We start from the raw sequence: 18,312 nt of genomic DNA on the forward strand, positions 1-18,312 counted from the left end.
AGCGATTTTAATGAAAATAGTTGAAAAATAGAGAATGCCACGGTGTCCAATGAAATTATTTGTGCCCTATTAAATCAATATTGTTTTCAATTGCAAAAAATTGGATCTAAAATTTTTATTATCTGTAATGTATTTAAATTATATGTGTTGTATATATGTATTGAATAAACTTTGAATACGTACACAATTAATGTTAGCATGTGGCATATGTATTTTCTTATTTTATGTCGCTCCATGTTGCATATGTGTAAAACATATGTTGTGAATGAAAGTTAAACATGTTATATGTACAAAAAAATATCCATTTATCATTCATTTTTTGCCATTCAAAAATACAGTTTGTGTCCTTGTTTTCCATTATTATGTTGAAAAAATATTTGAAATAGTTTGTTACAAACAAATGCTTTAGTACCGACTTTTACCCCCTCTGTGCGTAATTTATAAGGATAATAACGTCTTTGATACTACTACTATTACTACCACTAGTAATACTACTAATAATAATACTACTACTAATAATAATAATGCCATAATTATTATTATGGTATATATTAGGAATACCGGAAGTATCTCCGATTACTTTTAAATTCGGCATACTCACTAATTTTGACCTAGTAATCACGAATCTGCAGTTAAAAATTGGCGGTCACTTCTAGAAATAGCGAAATAAGCTTGTCAATTACCGCTATGCAATAACATGGAAACCATGTTTCTCGCATGTGAGAAAATGGCGTCTTGCGTAAAGTTGAAAAATATGTTTACCCAACGAACCATTCACGTAAGGTTAGGTTAGCTTAGCTTAGGTTAGGCAAGCACAGTAAAAATTAAGGGTGATCGTAAACATAGTTTTGAAACACTAATCATTGCAAAAAATAGTTGTTTTCTTCATAAATCAATGGTGTTTACTCCGTTCACGGACTCACTTTTTTCGACTTATTTCGCAATTTCTAGACGTGACCGACCAAATTTTAACTGCAGATTCGTGATTACGAGGTCAAAATTAGTGACTATGCCGAATTTGAAAGCAATTGAAGATACTTCCGGTATTCTGTATTTGCTCCATTATTATTGTTGTTGTTGTTGGTACGTTTATCCTGGTACTTGCCCCACCCAGACAAAAATTCGTGGTTGCGCCTCTGGGTACATAACAAGTTTAAACTCTAGTTGATATAACTGTTTTTCTTCCTACCTTCTCCGAGCCTCATTTCCTTCAATTTCCTTTGCAGCACCACTAAATTATGAAAATTACGACCATTATATATTAATACGTTACAAATTATATCAGATATTCACTAACAATATACAGTCCGGCTGCCTTGACCGAAACCATGGACAGAAGTGCGCATGCGCCAACTGGACTCGTTCAATGTCAAAATAGGGGTGAAGGCATACCTCTAATTACAATCTGAAAACGATGAGCTTTTGTTTGAAGCCGTGCATAATCCTAGGGCTAGAAATATGGCGGAGATGCACATTAGAGCTTGTTAAGTTTTCATTTTTGTGAAAGTTAGGTACACATTTTAACAATGACAACATTTATCCAAGTGTAAAACCTGGTTTTCCCTAGGTTAAAATGCTCTTATCACAAAGTAAGATTTAGCACAAGACGATATAACTTATATGATATAAGTCTTGGATAATAAAGCATAATGACAAAAGAAACTACATTTTCTTGCATTTTATTGTTTTATGTAATGTCAAACAATGAATGTCGACAAGTCGGATAGGCCCTTGTGCAGTCCTTGCCTTGCAACCCCAGCCATCTTGCAACCACATATTCCTCCTGATTGTTGGGCAATACCTGACTTTTGGACCAACCAGCGCTGTAATAATACAAAGCTATTTAAAGAATACTACCTCGACAATGTTAATTATATTATACAGGGTGTCCGAGAAATACGCGGCATAATTTTGCTAATGTGTTCCTCAGATGTAAACAATGAAAATAGTTTGTAAACGTAAACGTTTAGTTTCAGAGTTATAGGATTTCACGATACGTGCTAACCGGAATGTCTTTATCTTCCACACAATCCAATCTATGTTGAGTGGACGTTGTTGAGACAATGTACACAAATCAGGCACAGACGACGAACCTCTACAGCATTCCATGCGCCAAACCATGCATATCTGCTAGCTCCTGATTTGTGTACTTAGCCTCAACAACGTCTACTCAACATGTACCACTAACCAGACAACTACCAGATTGTGTTCAACAGTGCAGGAAACCATCTGGGCAGATAAAGACATTCAGGTTAGCACGTTTTGTGAAAGTTTATAACTATGAAACCAAGCATTTCCTGACCTATGTTTATGTAAATTAATTTCATTGTCTACCTCTGAGAAACACATTCCTGAAGTTATACTGCTTATTTTTTGGACACCCTGTATTTCATTCTAGTTGACATACATATTCAATGGAAGACGAAATTTAGCCGACACTGTGGCTGAACATTAAGGCGACTTTCGATCTCGTTGCCGAAGTTTCCGTATTCGAGACCCGGCCTTGAGCATTGGTGTTCTTTTTGAGTGTTACTTCATCAATTGCATTTAATCATTATCATACTCGTTATTGCGATTAGCCAAAAATGTAAGAAAATGACGTTAAACAACAAACATACAACAGATGAAATTGAAGCAACAAACTTAACGTGGTGCGCTGGGCAATCTCTCTTGACGCCCGGCTCATAAAACATTGTGTATGATACAAGCAGGTGAAGTCAGTTTTTATTTTTACTGAAAATTCATAAGGAAAATCTTGTTCCTCTTAAATGCAAAAACAGGTTTATAGTGTGAAAACAAACAAGGATAATTAGTGGATTTGCACAAAACATTACAGTCAAGATCAAATTATTCATACATTGGAATAAGTAATAACTTAAAAGGTAACTGCTAGGGGAAAAAATTAAATTGAAATTGATATATTACCTGAAGATAAGGTTCAGTATCTCTCCAAAGATACCTCTCTTGCGATAGGGCCGCTGAGACGTTTCGCAAATTGTCCTCAACACGCAGGAGTGCCCGTCCATTCCAAATCTGAAACGGAGAAGACAACAGTAATATGTCCTTACGCCATGATCTGCAACTTGCTGGTATTTGCCATAAAGAATAAAGAATAATCACACCGAACTGGATTTCCAGTAGGAATGCCCTAGTTAGCTCTGGAATGGCTGGAAATGATGGCTGCTAGACTGGTTTTGGCGGCTATACCCCGTCCCAGCTAACTGTAGAGCAGGGCCGCGCATTTCAGCAGAAGAGGCAGAGGAAAATTGAGTGGTGAAAGCGCAGCGTTGCTAACCGCACGGTCCTGACCGTACATGTACGGAAATTTCATGGCATGTACGGACGTACGGTCCAGACCTTAGTCCGTACGCTAAATGCACGGTTTGTCAAAATTTGATCTTGCAGTGTTATCACTAATATTTCCCTAAGAAATTCTTAAAACAATCGTACAGACCTGGAGACAAAAGTACGGTGCGTTTGCAATGTGCGTTCGGTATTATCGTTTTCAAAAGTTTGCAACGCTGCATTGGAAATCGGGTAACTCCCGTCGCCCATTTCACAATTCCGTTTCTCTCACTGTTCATTGGTGGAGCCGTCTCGCGTCACTACTTGCGCAGAGACTTGTTCTCGTTCGCCTGGTCTACAGTTAGCTGGTACGGAGTTTAGACCGTGTTCTAATTGCAACTGGCTTCTCTGCTAAATGCTGTTCTAACAGCCAATCAGAGCGAAAGATAAACTGTGAGGGGTTTTGTCTGTATTTTCCGAGTGTTGGTTGTTTATTTTCGCTGAAAAAAAGTAGCAGAGATGAGGTGCTTTTGTGATCGTTAATATTTAGGAATTTATCATAGCAATGAAATTTGTACATGACAGATGTGATTAGCCGATAATGAATCTTTATTGTTACTACTGTATTAAATGTTTGACATATTTTGTAAATGAATGAATCTTGCGAATCTCATGTATGAATGCATACCAGAGTACATTAAAAGCATGTTGAGTACGCCTTGACTACCATATTTTCTTTCGAACCAATTTCTAGCACGTGCCTTTAAGTTTGGCATTGTAAGGAAAATAGCAGTAGTAGTTATTCTTATACAACGTTCCTCAAGTCTCTCGTCTGCGCAATGCATTGTGGGAACAAAGATTACCAACACGTACGGTAGCAAATATCGTGTGAGGCGAAAACTAGCAGATGAGCAACTACCACACAACTAAACTGGAAAATCTAGTCTCGTGTGATTCAGGCAAAGGAAGTTTGCAATCCCATCCTAGACTTGTGAAGTTATAACCAAAAATTGATTCGTTGAGAGACGCATTAAATAATCTTACGTGTAAATGTAGCTTAGAGTAAGCAAATGTATAACTACTGCCATAACGTACAATGGACTTGAGAAATGTTCGCAAGGATATTTTACAACAAACTCTGCACCGGTTTGTATCGTTACTGCAAAAGAAGGAAATTTATAACCAGTGGCGTATACTGAGACCAATATCTGGGCTATCTCACTATGTGACGTGGTTCTAGGCTATGAATAGAAATAAATTTACCAACTCCTAAGAAAACAGGTTGCCAACTCATAGGAAATCAGGTTGCCAACTCATAAGAAATCAGGTTACCAATTCATAAGAAAACAGGTTGCCAACTCATAGGAAATCAGGTTGCCAACTCATAGGAAATCAGGTTGCCAACTCATAAGAAATCAGGTTACCAACTCCAGAATCAGCATCATCATCTCACTGATATGAATAATATTATTTACAATTTCTGATCGATTTTTCCTCCTGTATTTTATTCTCAAGACTTCAGGCTTCGCAGATAGCTTAGCTAGCCTAGAATATACGCTCCTGTTTATAACACAACTTATAGGGCCGCATTGGAACCGTGTGGTCTTACACCTTGAAGCAGCAGACGTTTCTGTACAAAGGTGTAGCAAGGTGGGCGAAGTCTCACATCCCATAGTATTTTTTTTAATGTAATGAATAAAAGTGAGAAAAGAAAAGGCTAATTTCTTTCGACAATAATATTATAACATTCTGTTCTTATCCGGCTTAAAATTCTAGTTAAACGTTCCATTTTGAATCAATACGTCAAATATTTAGTATTTTAAATATACCGTGGGTTAGCTGTCTGATTTTATCCGTCTGTAATGAAGGACGCCCGGTGGAGGAACATAGTGGTTCTGATCCCAGTTTAAACTGTAGGTCCAGTCCCGATTAACCGATCTGTGCATAAAGTGGACTTAATAAACAAACAGCTTGATTGGAAATACCAGAGTCTTGTAAACTTGTGATAAACTGTGCACAAACAATTATTTTCATATGGCGCGAGCGCCCGAGTTGATCCTTCCTAGGGCCGGTTCTGTAGGAGAGATTTTGTTTAATTGAATCGTTAAATGTACTATGGGTGCGTCAGCATTGAGGCTACTGTTTAGAAGGAACTAAAAGTAAATAGATAATAGCTTTTGTCTCCCCAAGAAGTATATCTTAATGATAAGAGTGGTTTCAGAATGCTCGAGAATTATCACTCACCTGTCAAGAGTTTTCTCTATTTTTCTATAGATTTCAAATCGCTCTTCGTTCATCTTTCTCGTGCCTTCAGCCTCGCTGCTTTGCTCTTCATGCTCATCTCCCTCGCTTGGGTTTTCCATGTGATCTTCATCCATCATCTCCATTTCATTTTCTTCTTCGCCGCCGGGAAGTTCAAAATCAATCTCGAAGCCTATTGTTAAGGCGACCTGCTCAGGTATTCCGAGGGGAATTTCCAAGCCACACTCCACCTGAAAAGAACATACGTAGAACTTTCAAGAAGTATATTATGCCTGAATCACACGAGGCTAGATTTCCTAGTTTTGGACTAGTTTTGTGGTACTGGCTCACACGACACTTGTTATCGTACTTGTCGGTATACTATTGTTCCCACAAGGTATTACGCAGAGCAGAAAAGCAAGACATGGACGAGCGATTTGAAGAACTTTCTAGCAGATTGATGTTATTAAAAATTATAATTAAAAAAAAAGTATAGGCTAGAAATTAGCTCCAATGAAGATATGGTAATGAAGGTGTACTCAACAAGTATGTATATTCATTATGAGATTCGCAGAATTCATTCATGAAGAAATATGTTGTTCAACTAAATCTGCCAAACATTTGATACACTCGTAATAAAAGGATTTATATTATCGGCTAATCACATTTGTAGTGTCATTGCTTTGGACAAATTCCTAGATATTAATGAACCCGAATGTTATTTTCTTTCATCGAGCAACAACAACAACAAAAAAAAAACACTCGGAACCCCAGACAAAAAGTTTTCCTTGCCAAATTCAGATTATCTTCACATGACCAAACTTTCGTTCTGATTGGTTATTCCACAGAATCTAGCAGAGAAGCCAGTTGAAATTAGAACACGGTTTAGTCGTTCAAACCAGTCTAGCAGCCAGCTTCCAGCCATCATTTCCAGGCAGGTAGCCAATCCAGCACCAACAAAGGCATTCCTACTGGAAATCCAGTTCCGTGTGATTGGACCTTAAAACTCTCGCATTGAAATTTTACCTTCACCAAACAAACATTATGTTGTCTCCGAGACAAAAATACATGTTTAAGCAAGTGTAACCATAGCTTACTCGTACCGTACGAGAAACTCATTTACCTGAGGAGGTTGGTGGGCGGTCTCAGAGGCCCATATATTTTTTATCACTAAAATTCAAGAAACAGATTTGTTATTGAATCACTCTTCCTTTGTTGTTTGCATAGGTTCAGTTACACTTATAATAAATACAATAATTACGAAAAACATTAATAAAGAAAATAAGAATCAATTATTGCATGAAAGGATAACCACTAACGGATAACAACAGGGCACATCACAAGTTCCACTGAGCCCGGACGCCAGAGCCTCGTTAGTCTGCAACAATGCAGTTCAGGGTGTACCACGTGGAAGTGGGGTTACAAAAAGGCCACTCCTTACACCTCTACAGGAATTAAAGTTTGTTTTAAATGTGACGACTTTTCTATACTAATAAAGATAGACACATTATGTTAGTGTATTTAGGAATCTTTGGTACAGTCCCGTAAAAAAAAGTCAAATGACTTTTTTTCTAACGGGACTGTACATTATGTGTATATATGTGTGTATAACACTAAATGCACAATACTCACAGCTATTTCTGTTCCTTCCGGAAACATGAGGAATCGTTTCTTCCTAGATAGTGTTTTGTCATGTTCTCTGATCCGGTCTCCTGCGTAGGACAGTGTGATACAGCAGATCACTGCTGCAAGGTAGAGTTTTGCCTTCATATACACGAAGAAACCTAGGAAATATATTCAGATTTTATAATAACGCACAACGTAAGATAAATGTCTTGAACAAGGGTGCTGGAGATGAATTAAGGTCATTGACAAATATGGCCCTTGAACCAATAATATACACATAGGAGTTCTCAGCCAGAACAATTTCCATGAAATGTGGAGTTACACCACTTGTACTCTGAATGCCTCGTACGTTTGTAATTTTCTCTTCATCCATTTCATCTTGTCATCATTCATCCTCATCGTCGTGATTAGCCAAAAGTGGAACCACGTTAAATATACTAAATCTAATCAAGCTCAAATTTAATAAGCATATTGAAACTGTTACTAACGACGCTTTCAGAAACTTAGGTTTCATAATCCGGTCAAGCCACGACTTCACGAAAATAGAACCAGTGAAAATACTTTACTATTCCCTCGTACGGTCAAAACATTCGTCAGTAATCTAGAATCCCACTCAAATAGACTTAATTCATAAACTAGAACGTATTCAGTCAAAGTTTCTTACATATCTCAAATTCAAAGCCTGTGGAGAATATCCAACATTCGATTCATACGATAATCTAGTATCACCAACTTCACAAACTAGCACTCCGACGACAAGTAAATGACCTGCTCTTTCTGTATAAAGTAATTAACGGTATAATAGACGATTCCAACTTATTATCAGCCATATCATTTAATGTTCCCAGTTCCAAAACACGTCCCAAGCATAAAATATTTCATTGCCAGAGAGCGAAAACATCAATTCTATCTACCTCTCCGGTGTGGTGAGCGTGCAACTCTTCCAACACAATTTCATGTGTAAATAACACAATTGATATTTTTGCAATGGGTTTATACAATTTTAAAAATACTATTACTGGAACACTGAATCTATTGTAGTAATATTATGTAATTAGAGCACTACAATTGGGCTCAGCCTGTTGAGCTCTATCAATAAATCAATAAATAAATAAATATCTGAGTACTTATTACTGACCAAAACCAAAACTATATAATTCGGATCTCCTTACAATGTGAGTAGCTAGCCTTCTTTCACGTCTCTCGCTCGTCGTGGACACTACACAGTCCGTTATTACTGATGTATAGACTGTCAGTCGCATTAGAATATAAATGGCAGAAAATGTAGCACCAGCGTTTCGAGTCGTAAACAGCACTGTTTAGACAGTTGACGGAGTGCCGTGTCTTGTGAGGTGAACTCTCTTAGAACATAACACTAATTTCAATGTGACACGTGGTCGTTACCTTTTGATCGATTCCGCTACTCTCCACATCATCATGGGTTAATCGTGACGATCATTTAAGTCCACATTATGCACAGTAAGGCTAATCGGGACTGGACCTACAGCTTTAAGTGGGATCCGAACCACTATGTGCCTCCATCGGTTATCAAACCCGGGAACTCTTGATTACAAAGCGACGACGCTACCATTGAGCCATCGGGGAGGCAGGCTAGATGAAATTGATGAATTGACAAACACAAGGAGACACTCTTGACCAGATCGAACCTGTATATTCATTGGCGAGAATACTGCAAGACAGTATGTAGTATGTTCGAATGTAAGGGAATTTCAACTTAATTTTCTTGAATAAAAATAGGTTATAGCTAATTATCTAGTTCTATTTTCCAACCCATTTTGACACTCAAATACTTTTTCAGCAGTATAAACTTTAAAAACTTTTTAGTTGTGCTTATGATCTTATGCCGCGCTACACTTTTGCAGAGCCTAATTATGCAAAATTTATTTTGCACTAATATTGCGCGAAAAACTGTGTTTTGTGATTACTTAGCAGATATAATAATATTCTGATGTAATTTTTGAATGTTTTGAAACAAAACTGGTAAAACTAGAGTGAAATACTCAATCAATAAGATTAATCATTATTTTTAATAACTATTAATTGTTACAATTTTTGGTCATCGGTATCGGTTAAAAGTAGTATCCGCTCAACCCTAATATTGTTTATGATCATAGTAAAGCAATAATTATAGTTATTGTTATAGACTATCGTCACTTACTTCTCTATACGTTCTGCTCCGCACACACCGGTTGCAAGGCAATTCGCACAGCATCGGCTAGAGTCTTCATGTCTTTTACACAGGATGTAAAACAGTCAGCTAAACTTGTCTCCGATATTATTCAGTCCTGAAACGAACCTTACACTCGCCGTGCCACAAGAAACAAGAGGAGAGTGTGTCAAACTTCTTTGGAAACAGATTTCATTCTTGTATTTTATTTTTCTTAGACTCGAGTCAATAATGTCGAGGTCTTCAAGTCAACAAGGATTGTCACTTGTTTTAGGTGCTCGGTAGCAAACAGAACAGTAAAAAACACGGAAGTGGGATGTTTCCTTCATACACAGAGAGAGAGAGAGAGAGAGAGAGAGAGAGAGAGAGAGAGAGAGAGAGAGAGAGAGAGAGAGAGAGAGGGAGGGGATAGGATGGTAGCTCTTGGTTGTCAACATTCTTTCATGGCCTGGTATAGGCACAGAGTAACATGCTTCGTGGTACAGGCGTGTTTCACCTACGTCACATACTGTTGCATTGTGGCTTCGAGTAGCGATGATTGAGGCCAGTTCTTGTATTTGAATTCAAGAAGTATTAACACAGGCATTCGTGATTTAAAATAAAAGTATAGTTGGTATAGATGTAACGAACGCTACGTGGTGGATATTTTCTTGTAAACGAAAAATATAATTGGTCTCAAACATGGCAGCTGTGTGCATCCTGTCGTCACATGAAACCCACCTATACAGACCTCTATATGATCATTCCATGTGAACTCGGGCAGGAGTTGACCCCATGGCCACTGATTTGGATGATATTTGGTACACAGCTTTGCTTCGCTTCAAAACCGACTCTTGTGAAAAGATTTTGCTGAAATATAATTATTGCGTATTATAATACGGAATAATCATAAGCAAATATGTGTATCAAATATCATCCAAATCTGTGACCATGTGGGTTCCTGTCTGATTTGACATGGAATGACCAACATGAAAAAGTTGCCTTCAATTTAGTAACAAATAAGTTCACTGATAACTAAAATAAATATTTTATTTAAAAATCATCACAGAAGTATCCAACAACATTCAAATTAACCAAAAATAGTCTATATTGTTATGACACAAGAAGTTTAATGAACACTTTAATATTTGTATTTCAAACATTAGTGCACGAGTACTCATTACATGCTCATTCATATGATTTCAGCGTTATTAGTTTGCAATTATACATAAATATTATTCACACTAAAGCGATTAAACATTCAACCTAAAGCATTTTGTATTTCCAAATATTTTTGTAATTTCCTGGATCTGAACTTGTTCTTCAGTTTGTCTTTTGGCCGTAAACATCCACACATTATGTGATCACTCGTTTGAAATTTTAACTTAAATAAAGCACACAATACGTAAATAATTATAGTTATTAGGTGTAAGTATTTGTTGTTCTTTTACTAGTACGTAGAAGTTCTTGCAAATATGATATCCTCAATAACTACGCAAAATATTATTCATTCGGTATTGCTGTATACGATTTGTATTCCCTAATTATGACGTCATAGAGGGTGTCAAGACTTGTTGCTCATTTCGAACGGAGAGGCGGGGCACGAAGGAAAGGATTCAGCACAATCTCTTCCCATTTGACCCATCCATCTGGCAGCAGCGTATTCCTCTTCAGAATAATGCATCCCTTCATACGCAGGAGGCGGCCTGAAATAGAATTGTATATCATTAAACTGAGACAGGTTTCTGCAATGTTTTGTTATTGTATTTGTTAGCTTTTGCAAGTGCAATGCTGTGAAGAGTGACAAAGCCTATCTACACCACAGATGAGAAAACGGGGCGTCATTTGACCTTATGGCTGATATTTATGTAACTATTATTCATTTCGAAAGCAAATGCTCTGAGTGTTAGTTAATACACAAAGAAAAGACACACAAGGATGTTGTACACTTAGCAGTTTTATCGGTGAAGTGTTTGGCTTATAGGTTCAGTAAAATATCACCGGCTGAATACTGTTTTGTCACATCTTCAATTTTCGTCGGAAGTGAGTTGATGACGTTATCGCGTTCCGTATACATGTGAAGGCGTCACGTTCCGAAGTGACGTTTCTGGATGTCAATTGGTGTGAATTACCAACATTAATAAAATGTTTGCGCAAATCGTGTTCAAAACACATACAGTATGTAACATTGTTATTCGTACACATAGAATTTCCGAGGAAAAAATGTCATATCTACTAGTAAATATAATCATTTTCATATGTACCTGGAAATGAATGTTAATGATGGTTTCACCACGAAATGTCAATAAAAATGTATGTTCAAAGTGTAAAAACAGAGCATATAATTTGTGTGAAAAGAGAAAAACACGCGGTTTCATGCAACATTGTTATTCGTACAGGCAAGAATTTCAATCTTCCTCGCATACAGCGCCTCAGCTATTCGGGCGATTTCGTGCAGTTTTCAACTTCGTAACAAGTTTGAACATGTAGGCGCGCTCCCCGTCAAGCGGAATGTTGGCGTAGGTATTGTTGTAGGCCTATCGTCTATCTATCAGCGTGTTCGAAATGAGCAAGGTGAAGGAACTTAGTTCCGATCTGAAGGATGTTATTATAAATTTGGCCCTTAGAGGTTTTTCGTTAAGAAAAATTGGACAAACAGTCAATAAATCACACTCTACAGTTCAGTAGATAGTAAACAAATTTAGAGAGGAAGGTTCAACACAGAGTGTGCCGAGAAAACCAAAAGAGACACGGTTGAATAAACGTGATGAATGTTTTATTTTAAAAAGAGTGCGAGAAAAACCCCCGACTAAGTGTTCCTCAGTTACGACCGTTAGTGGAAAATGTTGCTGACAAGATGATGTCCGATCAAACTGTCCGACGTGCCTTGTGGAAGCATGGATATCATGGCAGAATACCACGAAAGAGGATGTATGTAAATAAGGTGAATCGTAGAAATAGACTTTCATTCGCGAAAGAGCACATCCACGGGACCAGAAATTTTGGGATAGTGTCATATGGTCAGACGAGTCCAAGATTAATATATACGGGTCAGATGGGATAAATAGGGTCTGGAGAAAATCAAATAAAGACAATGACCACATTAACACAGTTCCAACAGTTAAACACGGTGGTGGGTCATTAATGATTTGGGGCTGTATGTCGTCCAAAGATGTTGGTACCATCCAATTTATTGATGGTATCATGGATGCATATGTCTACTTGGACATATTGAAGAACAATGTAAAGCAGAGTGCACAAGAAATGGACATGCCGCCTATCTTCAGATTCCAACAGGACAATGGCAGTAAGCATAAGGAGCGAGTTAACATGAATTGGCTAATATGGAATGTGCACAAACTACTACAAACACCAGCTCAAAGTCCAGACTTAAATCCCATTGAGCATTTATGGGCAATTTTGAAGAGGCGAGTCCATAAAGCAAGCATCAAGTCCAAACAAAAGTTGAAAACTGTTGTGCAAGCCGAGTGGAATAAAATAAGCTCTGAAACATGTCGGAAACTGGTAAATTCTATGAAGAACAGGTATCAAGCAGTAATTAACGCAAAGGATACCCATCAAAGTATTAGAACTGTCAGTCAATTTGCTCTGAATATACTTTTTTTTCTTTTATATTGTTAAGTGTACGAATAGAAAAGTTGTGCAAAAAATGGCATGTTTCTCTTTCAGTTTCATTTAATTTATTATTGTCATTGGTTATACAGAATTTGGATAAGATTTTATGTTCTTAATGATATTAGTTATTGAATTGGAAAGAGACAATTTCAAAAGAGTGTATTTCCTATCAGATATTAAAGCATTTTCTTTGAAAGTCCGTGTGTACGAATAAGAATGTTACATACTGTATAAATACAACTTCAATCAGCTCTACTGATGCGTAGATGGACATACGACAAAATAGTATTCGGCCAGCGATATTGTATGGCTCGTGCCAGGGTGTGGAGAGGGAGGTCATGGGGACAATATCCTCATTGGCCCATATGCTTTATATCACTGTAGATTGATTGGTTTGCTTTATTTTACTCGTACTTCGCCTTTTGTGACACTTTTGGCTAATTTGCAAAGATGGGGATGAGTGAAGATATGATGAAATTGACGAATGGACACTCACAAACATCCATGCCCACAGACCCGTACCCAGGGGAGGGGCCATGGGGGCCATGCTCCCCCCCCCCCTGAGCCAGGAAATTTTAAAATGTGAATCCTATAAAATGCTACGAAAATAACCTCGACGATTTTGCAAAATTATAAACATTTCAATTTTTATCTTGCATAAATGAATGTGTTTGTTGTGTAGAGAGGCAGTCTCCAGAAGTCTGCAGTCTGCGATGTTATGTACTTTTAGTTTTATAATCATTGATGAAAGGCTACCAGCAGTGGTGGCGATTGGAGGGGCATGGGGGACAGTTGCCCCCCTCCCTACTATTACTCTACTCTTGCTAAGCCTTGTCTATCCAGACCCGGTGATGGCACATAGTGGTTCGGATTAACTTTAAACTGTAGATCCAGTTCCAAATTGTCATTGCCTCCCAGTTTGGCACCCAATCGTCGCTACTGGCTACTAGGTGATAATGTCTCTCTCTTTTTATTTTTGATTAACCATGGTCCGCTACAATCCTACGTAGTGGGCTATAGGTTCACGTTTAGAATTATTTATTGCAATAATAATTGTTAATGCGTATAATTTAATTTATAAATATATTATTTTTCAAACATAGAATTATCGTGGCTGTCCAATGGTTCTGGTATAAGAAAATAAAGGAAATTTGAAAACATTTTAAATTTGCGAAACTCGGAACTATCCGAATACTTCTGACCAGTATCGGCGATTGGGTGCCTAAACTGGGGAAGGGGAGGGGCCAAGGATAGTTATTTTCTCTTGGTAGACAAGCATTAAGAGGCCATAGTGATCATGTGATGGTAGACCCCCCCCCCTTTCCATATACTCTATTGAAGGATCTTGACGTGCAGATTCCGAATCTGCAATTGCTTCCACTCTAGCTCAATTAGGGGCAGAGTTTTTTTTTTTTTTTTTTTTTTTTTTTTTTTTTTTTTTTTTTTTTTGCGAAAATTTAAAATCGCTATATCTCCGTTCCTAATTGAGCTAGAAGGATGGTTGATAGCTCGTTGAACTCGGAATGAAGTCCTCTTTTCGATTCTACAATACAAAAAGGGGTTTCCATTTAAAATTTCACAGTTGCTCCCCGCCCCACCCCCAGGGGACGGGGATGGGGAATCAAGTGTGATATCATTGAATAGCTTTCTTTCACTTATTAAAAACGAATTTTTTCGTTTTTCGATTCGATGTGTATTTCTCACGATATGTGGCCGTTCCGGGACTTTTGGACCACCCGGTATATAAACACGGATCTCAAAAAATATCCTGGGTACGGGCCTGCAAACACAGGCCAGGATTCGAACCCCGGACCCCAGGCGTCGTAGCGCCACGTGCTAACCACTCCGCCACGGGGTCTGGCATATGACTGTTGATGCCTGAACGTATAACATTGTTGTTGTTTTTTCTGAATTGTTTTATCCCTCATTCTCACTGCTTAAATCAGGATCACGTGGATGGACGATGATGTAATGAAACGATGAGCAAACAAGTATTCAGTTTAAGCTTTAGGTCCACTTTATGTACAGACAGGCTAAACGAGACTGGACCTATAGTTTAAAGTGAGACCCCGAACCACTATGTGCCTCCACCGGTTATTGAACCTGGGACCCCTTGATTACAATGGGACGACATTAACACTACTCCATCGAGAAGGCCCAAAGCAAATATTCATAAATATGTAAGACTTATCTTGGATTCAAATTTCGGACACTTTGCTTTCATCGAGTCAATACTCACTCATTGGAGGGTTAAAGGAGCAGGGGGGCAATGTCCCCTTCGACAAGCCAGGATTAAGGGGAGATTATATTTCTGGGTTTCCATTGAGGGAAAGTTGCTTTGAAAGAGGTCACAAAATGAAAATTAAAAGATACAGAAATGTGTGTATATATAAAACCATCTGACACTGAAATTGCTACCTTTTATCCCCTACCTGTCCTTCGATGTAAAATATTAAATGCTATCTTCCCTCGACTAACAGCAAGTGCTTTTATTAAAGATTTTATGTTAATTGGCTAGATTTGTAAATAAAAGAAACAAATCTTACGCGAAAATTAAGTTGAGAATTTCACCGAAGATGCTTCCGTCCTGTATAGGTTGCTGGCTTACTTCACAAATTGTACGAAGCACACATGCGTGGCCGTCCACACCAAACCTACAACGATAATAAAAGAAAAAAATATATAAATGGAGACATTAAGGAATATCACAGTTTAGAATCGCATTGTTATTCCATCTATGAGTCTACGTACATGAGATGTAATTGATGGTGTTACAGATTATGAGTTTGATAATAGGTGACCTAGTAATGGTGTTTGATTTTGATTACTATGTAAATAGTTTTCTCTCAAGGGCACAGAATAATTCATCTAACCGTTCTCAATTCGATAGTACACATTAGTTTTGATTTAAATTAATGTGGGTATGAAATTCATAATAAAATACCTTTAATTATGTATTTACTTCTTGGGGCCGACTTCCGATTTTGCCACTGAAAGTTGCTGGTTCGAATTCCGGCCTGGGCATGGATTTTCTTTCTAAGTATTTCTTCAGTACATACCTTCATCATCGCGATCAGCCAAAATTAGCACAAAAATATTTTTAGAAATAATAAAAATACATTTTTTATTTTTAAGATTGTTTCGCGCCTCTAAAGAATTTAAGGCGTAAACTTTTTACTACTGAAAGTTTCAAATGAGAATACTGTAAAATCCTGTGAAACATTGAATGAAGTATAATGTACCCCTATCGCAGTTCTCAGTGTTTATAAATAAAATTATTTTGTTCTTGTAACAAGACTTTCATTGTTATAAGAGTCATTTCTATTTTGATTATCAAATTAATTTAAACACATGTAAAAACACATTAACATATCAAAATTGTTACTTACTATCAGGGACACATAACAGCGTTACTTTTTATCATTTTTATGAATTATGACTGTGACTGATGTATGTGCAGTAATATTTTTAGATTGTTGAGTGCATTATCAGTTTGTCACAATTGGTTTAAATTTTTTTATATCTAAATGAGAGTTTTAGCGGGATCTAGAGAAGAAATCAGAGATCCACCTTGACATCGTTGAACTTTCTGAGGGTGTCTTCTGATAAATAAAAATAATTGAAACGCTCGAATATAAATCTCACCTGTCCATAGTTTGAGAAACCTTTTTATATATGTCTCTCCTCTCGCGGAATACTCTTTCATTGTGTTGGACTGCTATCGTTTCATCTGAGAAGTTGGGTACAGCCAGTGCGACTTCGAATCCAAGAGTGACAACCACTGATTCTGGGTCTGCCAAAGGGATTTCCAGTTGAATTCCAAGCTGGAAGAAGTTCAGTGTTAGTGTAGTGATACAAAACTTGCGGATTTCCAAACATTCGATAGTAGTGAATCCGTGGAACAACCGTTTATATTTATCAAGAGAAATTTAAAGAGCTTAGTCTGATACCAACTGTCTGTCAGTTCTCTTTTGAACTTCAACATTTTCCTGCGTATGATGAAAATTTCAACCTTCCTCGTGTAACAGAAATTATAAAAGATATCTTAAGATTCATAATTTCATGTTCTTTCTGCTAATGACAAACGTCTGTTGTTAACTCAAATCCTTCTGGGTTTTATTACACGCTTTTAGATTTCTAAAACCTTCAAAAATCTCAATAAGCAATTATCTTTTCTTACAAAATATTCAAAGAATGATGACTAAATCTAATCAAATATGAATTGACATTCTTTATTGTAATTACGTAAAGAAAATAGTAACATAGTAATAAAATACTAGTACAACATGCAAAAAAGTCTTAAAACAAACATACTCATACACCTATGTGAATTTGTAATATTTTCAGTTAAAAACAACAGGTAGAGGAGCCAGTAATTTTTTTATATTAATGTATAAAGGGCTTCATGACATTTATAAATTCGATTCAAGATGTCAAGGCAAATTAAAATCATTGAGTGTCCGCTTCTTTCTAACTGGTACTAATGTTTGAAGTAGCTATTTAACTTGTCACTGGCTTACACATATATTGGATCCCGGCGGAAAGGCAACGAATCTCTTGGACCGAGACAGAACTTGAAGGCTGCTGTTGGTGTGCGTTGACCCATAATGCTCCTGGATTCTGTCGTGAGTGGATGTCAAGGTTGAAAGGCCTAACAACAACAGCAAACATAGCTGGCTCAACATAACAACGCAGAGAACCTGCAAAGATAAATAGTGTGTCAGAGACCCAAAGCTGATCAAGACATTCTGAGGAAAATTTTTCGGGCGAAGTCGCTGAAGTAAAAATTAACCACTGAAAGATGGAAGGCTGAAGGTAATGAGAAGAACATGAAGCACGTCTTTACTTGGAATATTTTAAGAAAATTATTGAACTCTCCAAGATATAATGAATATTTGTGTGAAGGGGCCAATCTTCCACGTCACTAAGCTTAGTGCAAATGTAACAGTAACACTACATTTCTGCGTTAATTTCTAGTCTGTGGGTCTAACCTTTTCGTCGTGGAGCCGGAGGTTGTTCACTCCTTTCTTGTGGGGGGAGGTGGGAATTTATAAAAACACTGTTTACGATGTATTATGTCAGTTTATACAGAGGCAGGCTTTATTAAAATGTGAGATACATACGCGCCCAATTTATTTTTAATTACTATTATTATTTGCTAGGTCGACTACCGTTAATCCCGCGATTACATTACAGTTTTCTCCATAGTTTAATTAAGTTTTGAAAACCTTATTTTTTTGTCAAGGGCATAAGCCTGTCAGACCCCCACTTTGTATACGCCACTAAGATACCATGTGCATACAGATTTGACCACTCTTCTTCGATATTACATCTTTTTTCACTTTTCAGATCTTTTA

General features: G+C 37.3%; 1 protein-coding gene across 1 annotated transcript; it reads right to left on the minus strand.

The window, feature by feature from the left end:
* Positions 1–10,527: 10,527 nt before the first annotated feature.
* Positions 10,528–17,651, minus strand: LOC146003164 (uncharacterized). Its single transcript, XM_083141349.1, has 4 exons — positions 17,476–17,651; positions 16,601–16,779; positions 15,502–15,609; positions 10,528–11,025 (listed from the first exon to the last, which is right to left on the minus strand). The coding sequence occupies exons 1-4, from the start codon at positions 17,638–17,640 to the stop codon at positions 10,884–10,886; spliced, it is 594 nt and encodes a 197-aa protein (XP_082997475.1). The 5' UTR covers positions 17,641–17,651; the 3' UTR covers positions 10,528–10,883.
* Between the last annotated feature and the right edge of the window lie 661 nt (positions 17,652–18,312).

Source organism: Lepisma saccharinum, chromosome 19 (assembly GCF_977018435.1).
Source record: "Lepisma saccharinum chromosome 19, izLepSacc3.1, whole genome shotgun sequence".
Classification (NCBI taxonomy): Eukaryota; Metazoa; Arthropoda; class Insecta; order Zygentoma; family Lepismatidae; genus Lepisma; species Lepisma saccharinum.

What these genes read in the sequence shown, in the direction of transcription:
- LOC146003164 (XM_083141349.1), bottom strand. Translation starts at nt 17,640, where the DNA reads ATGTTGAGCCAGCTATGTTTGCTGTTGTTGTTAGGCCTTTCAACCTTG. An exon ending in GTTTCTCAAACTATGGACAG is followed by an intron (nt 15,610 to 16,600) that starts GTGAGATTTATA and finishes TTATCGTTGTAG; the next exon opens with GTTTGGTGTGGACGGCCACG. An exon ending in ATTCTCAACTTAATTTTCGC is followed by an intron (nt 11,026 to 15,501) that starts GTAAGATTTGTT and finishes ATTCTATTTCAG; the next exon opens with GCCGCCTCCTGCGTATGAAG.